This window comes from Protomyctophum bolini, assembly GCF_963924005.1.
Source record: "Protomyctophum bolini genome assembly, chromosome: 13".
Classification (NCBI taxonomy): Eukaryota; Metazoa; Chordata; class Actinopteri; order Myctophiformes; family Myctophidae; genus Protomyctophum; species Protomyctophum bolini.
The window spans coordinates 36,981,595-36,987,594 of NC_137874.1; the positions used below are offsets into that span (position 1 = coordinate 36,981,595).

Sequence of the window (6,000 nt, forward strand, 5' to 3'; positions counted from 1 at the left end):
GATGGCAATAAAGCCAAAGGGAAAAAACATTTAGGATGCCAAAGTTCCTTGTGTGAACTAAGGTGTGAACTCACATCAACGTCTATCTGCTGTGGCTGTCACACAGATCCGGTTTGGCAGCATAGGCTCCTTCCCAGAGTGCAAGTTTATGCAACGATTACAACTCCTAAATATTGTTATCAAAAGTCAAATAATCTTACAACTGGTAAGGCTAAAATGTTAACAGTTAATCGTTTCATCCTCTGCTACTGGGTGGATGGTAAACAAAAATCTAAGATATTTATCAAACAAACCATTTAACAGTTCTATTCAACAAGACAAACTTTAGCATTAATGCCATCAAAATGTACAAGAGATTTCATACCTTTTTATTTTATGTACATCATGAAATAATAAAATTCCTAACATGTAAAAGCACAATGGTGCTTAAATATGGTATTACAGTCAAACAACAAAAACTTTGGCAATCATAAGGAAAAGAGTATAGGTGGTGTACTACTGGGTTATTCCAATTATCATTCCACTTAGGCACTTGAGAGACGATGCCAGTGTTGACATTTGAATTTCATTCACAACATGAAGGCAAGGAGAAATAAGGCACAAACAACAAGTTACAGAAAATAGCTTTTAAACTGCTGGAATTTAAATGACAAAAAAAAAAAAAAAAAAAACGTTTTGTTCAGTGCATGCACACTCTGTGTACTAACCAGGCTGTAGTGTACACTATAGCATGTGAAAAATGTCAACATGCTACATGACAATTTTAACACAGTCAGGTTACTGTATAGGCCAAAGGTTTAAAATTGCCATCTAAAAAAATAAATTAAAGCCTTTTGCAAATTTACCTTAAGTAAACATGGGCGGTCTAATTTTTTTTGGTTTTTTTGTTAAAACATCATTACATTAAAAACAGCAAAAAAAAAATGAAGCATACACGGTACACTGCTACTAGAATATACTATCAACTTGGACCAGTGTAGATGTGAAAGCTCCAGGCACTGGCTACCATCCTGTTCAAACGTATTCCTTGGAGCTGCTGGGGGGTCTGTTAGAGATGGGATATTTGGGTGTAGGTTTGCCCCTCGGGCAAGATGCCGCCAGCATGCCACCCCCGACTACATCCAGGAAAGCTCCAGCCCAGGCAATGAACATGGCTGACCCAAATTCATACCTGCAGAGTTAGAGGAAAACAAATTGATGTCAAACGAATTCAATTTTTATGTGTGCAATTCATACCATCATGATGAAATATAGAGTTTGCAGTTAGTTTGGCCTGGGGCCAATTTCTTTCAGAGCCATTAGACGGCAGGCTGGAACATAAATGGCTAATTTAAGAGATGGAACTTGCAACAGACCACCTATATATTGCTGTAAAGTTAATAAAGATGTGTGGTATAACTGCATTCGGAGAACGGTGTGTGTAATCAAATGTTACAGGTGAAGATAGAAATGCTGGTGTAATCATTTTGGGCAGACCACATCCTTGGAGGACATTTGGTTCATTAAAAAGTTAAAGAGCTCGTTTTATCTGGGGTTAGACAGTCCCTTTCAGAGTGTGAGATAAGAGAGCTCTTCAGCATTTAATGTCCCTTCTCTTCAAAATCTTTTTATTGTAATTTTAGTATAGATCTCAGGAATCATAGGGCAGACATAATATAATGAAAAGAGAATTATTGCACAAATCATGCCCCTTCAAGACAAAGGAAAAAAATAAAAAACATTTCCTCCCCTTCAAGTCCCAATTTAGTAAAGCCAATTCCCAATTCCCCAGCCTCTACGAGTACATCTATGCTAACCCCCACAATCAGTTATTGGGAGGGTGAAGAAAGCCTCGGTCTCCTCCGATACCCGGGCCGTCAAGCCACCATCTTCTTTCCACCTTACAGTGACAGGTCTCACTAGGGGGGCATAACGCATGTGGAGGTACACGCCATCCTCCCATAGGCGCCCTGACCGTTTGTGGGGATCATAGCGGCAAAGATAAGCCCTCCCCATTCGGCTTCCCACCCGTGAACACGGCCAATTGTGTTCGTTGGAGCGCCCGGCCAAGCCGTATGCAGTATGCACCATGAAGACTAAACTCCATGGTGGTGGGCATGAACTTTACCCTGCACCAATATTATTATATTAATTTGCCAGGATAGTTCTTGTCCAATCAATTAAATTCAAAGCATCAAATGAAAATATCAGGAATCGTGAACAGGAACACAACAGGTGCATAATGTAGAAATGCCTTTTTACCCCCTAATAATGCGTAGTTTATGTCGTCATCCGACGTTGTTCCGAAAATACTAATAGTCAATCTACAAGCTCACATGTTAGAGCGACACCATTGTATGTATGACAATGTATAAATCAGACGTGACGCTTTGGCGGCTGGACTTACTTGGTATTGACGGGAGTGAATGGATTGTAGAACGCCTTGATGATGTTGTGGGCAAACCAAGAGCAGGCAATGATCGCACTCAGAGCTGTGGAAAGGTGGGGAAAACGGCATCTTAATTATGACTGAGAAAAATGAAAGCAAAAATGTAGAGAAGAATAAATAAACATTCCAAAAGAAATAACCAAAAAGTGGAGCTTCTTACATCCAATCAGAAGGATGATGCCGCCGGCCATGGCAGTTCGGGACTTTTTCGTTTTGTCGTCTCCTCCACAGGTGGTGCACTTCATGCCCAGAGTAGCCACACCTAGTCCTGCCACCGTTACAAGGATGCTTATGATCATAAGGGCACGGGTAGCCTGAAGGGAACCTGGGTAGAAGAAAAGGGAGGGGTTAGCTAGCCAGTCCAGTCATATGACAAATATCAAACACAAGACTTACTATAACTTAACCCTAGCCTCGGTCCCAGCCTTTGAGCCTTACTCATCTACGAAGAGAAAAGCCTGGTCACAATATAAGGCAGAGACAGCATAGGCGAAAGTGTTGGTCTGGAACAGCCGTCAGATGTATATCCCCTGGATACGATGACTCGTTTCATTCACAGAGAATGTAAACAGATGTGTAAAAGAGTCAACAGCGTTTCCTTGAGCTGTACTTCCGCCAAAATCCTGCTACTTCCGCCAAATTTCAACGGTCCTTAAAAGCATCTTTGATTATAGGCCACCGGATTGTTTAAACACAAGAATTATGTTTAGTGTACTCTGCTACAAACCATTTGAGGAAAGAGGAAACGTAAAACATTCTACGCATTTGGTAACATTTTGTACAATCTCAAGAGTTAAAATTTACACTGTGTTGCTCTGGCTCTTGTGTCCCATTGACTCAGCCACTCCCCACCCCACCCCCATGCAGTAGAAACGGCCTCTAACCGGAAGCCCCATGAAACTCTCTTGGCTCTTGGGTGTAGGTTGTCATGTCAGAAATAAAAAACATTAAAAACAGGTCGAACTAGTAAAAGTGCATGCAAGGTCTCAGGTTTCACACTGACCAAGACAAGACACTCCCTCTGTGTGCTGCACACAACAGGTGGATTTCCCCTCAGCTTGATTCTAGCATTAAAACGAAATACTGGCCTGTGTATCCAGAGGCAAATTTCAGTAAATGTAGATCTTATGAATCATAGATGTTTTTGTTTTTTTTTTAGAAAGAAAGAAAAGATGTTAAGCCAAGTTATGATGATCATGGCTTAACATCTTTTCTTTCTAACAAAAAAACTACCGGTAATTGTGAAGTAAAACCATGCTGCTTTCCCCATTTTGTATTGTGCCTGAGGCACTAAAAGGCACTTGAAATGGCATCTAAAGATACCATTTGAAGGATTCCACTATAGTCATAATAGCAGTCACATTATTTATTTATAGACATGCTCCATATCTGGTGAAAGCTTTAATCGCACCACATTTATCAAGGTTGGCGTGTGTTCATGTTTACAGAGGCGATAAGGTATATTGTTTTACAGACATCTTATCAAAGGTTTTGATAAGTCAAACCTAAATCGTTTTACAGCCACCAAAACATAGGAAATTGGTATATCTAAGCTCACTCAAATATTTACCTACACAGCAACAAATATGCCTTGGCTGAAAGGGTCATTCAAGGTAATCAAAAGGCAATCGATTAGACAAATAAATACAATAATTGAAAGAAATACTCAATTTGTATAACTGCACAGGTGATCATTTGAAGGTGGTGATGAACACAATGGTAACGACATAAAGGATTGTATTCACTGTAATTCTATTAATGGGTTAAGCAGTCATTTTTTGTATATTGTGTTAAAATAATTAGTTGAGAATAGATTGTTTTGGTTCGACTGGCAGTTTCTGCGACATAACTGGCCCAAACACAAAGCTAATGGTCTGGGAGTAAAAGGAACAGAGCTAGAGTTTAAAGGTCTACTTTGTCAAATCACTAGTTTTAATCAATTTTATAGCAAGTTTCTAAACTTCCTGAGGATTATTGGAGTTAGGAGTAGCTACCACCTTGCATCATTCTGTGGCCCACTGTCCAGACTAGTAGCCTACAGACAGTACCACATGAGAATCAGTTCCAACAGTTGCAAAATGAAGGAATTTTATGTAAATTACTGACATTCCAATGTATACATTGACTAGGTAGAGTATTTATCCATGTTGACAAAACAGTGGTCTGTAGTCTGCGATGTTTTGCCTAACACTGTCCCCAGCCCTAGGCACCCTGAGCCACCCTGAGCCGCGATGCAAACATTCTAGAACAGGTTTTCCCTTCCAACAGAGGAATTGCCATAATACAGGTGCAGGACAATGGGCTACTAGATAATCATTACCTAGATAACAAATCAGACACATTTGCTGAAACCAACTCATATTTGGCTTTCTGTGGCAATGAAAGTGTTTGTAATGTAGGCTAGCCAAACTTACAAATCTTACCCTAAAATGACAGATGAGGGTTTACTATAGGCTAGTACCTATGCATACACACGTTACAAGATAGTCCTGGGAGTGAAATGTCATGGGGACTGGCTGGGACTGGGTTAATGAGTGTAGGCCTTGGTTACAGGAATCAGGCCTATAGTAGCTACAAGAGCCACACTCTCAGCTCTAGTAGAACAGATTGGAATGTTTAATTCCTCATTAGAAAAACACCAGAGAAAAGATGAAAACAACTAAAATAAAACAGATTTATAAGCTACTTCAGGCTTTTTACGTTCGTTGCCTGTACAACAGGTGCAGATCATTTACACAATTGCAGTTATTTCAGAAATGCGGTTTTGCTACTTTCCAAAAGAATGGATGAATAGGCTACTGTTCACTTACTGTCCAGCTGTAGAATGGAGTCGTAGACCTTGCATTGGATCTGGCCCGTGCTCTGGAATGCACACGACATCCAGAGGCCAGAGTACATGGCCACCGCGGTGATGATGTTGTCACCGACATATGCAGACATCTTCCATTGAGGCAACATTGTGCCGATTATTAGTCCGATCAAGCCTACTAATGATAGGACAAATCCCAAAATCTGCATCCCGGAGTTGGCCATTTTAAAGTCCTTTGAAGATTCTCAAAGGCAAAACTATGTCCACCTGCTGAAAACAAAGATGATCCTCAAATCCTCAATCTGATGGTTTTACTGTTTCCAAAGAAAAGGTTTGCTCACGATGCCTGATTAGTTAGAAAGTTACTTCTTTGCCTTTCCACAATAAGTTGGGAAAGCGGCAGTTTTCTCGCTAATAAAACCGAAGACAACTGTTCCTAAACGCACCTCAGCACCTGTTGCTCAGCCGCACCTTCCTTCAATGGGAAAGGACTGTCGAGGACGAGCATTTTTAGGCGGTTTCAGTGCCAAGGGGGCGGGGACGCGCACGTAGTATCGACTCATCTCATCTCGCAGACTCTTCTCCTGCGACGACCTGAAGTTTCATGATGTCACTCCGTCTCATCCGCCCACCTGCACGCTGCACCCTCCCCGCACTGGAATAACCCACAGTATGACTCAGAATTCTGAATTAAACTTGTAAACAAAACCAACTACACTGTAACTGTACACACAATCACTTCATTACGCTTTGAGACTGTGAG

General features: G+C 40.9%; 1 protein-coding gene across 1 annotated transcript; it reads right to left on the reverse strand.

The window, feature by feature from the left end:
• Positions 1-347: 347 nt before the first annotated feature.
• Positions 348-5,727, reverse strand: LOC308327214 (claudin-7-A-like). Its single transcript, XM_080780458.1, has 4 exons — positions 5,239-5,727; positions 2,589-2,753; positions 2,387-2,471; positions 348-1,171 (listed from the first exon to the last, which is right to left on the reverse strand). Exons 1-4 carry the CDS (start codon positions 5,459-5,461, stop codon positions 1,015-1,017), a joined length of 630 nt encoding a protein of 209 aa, XP_080636584.1. The 5' UTR covers positions 5,462-5,727; the 3' UTR covers positions 348-1,014.
• Positions 5,728-6,000: the final 273 nt, after the last annotated feature.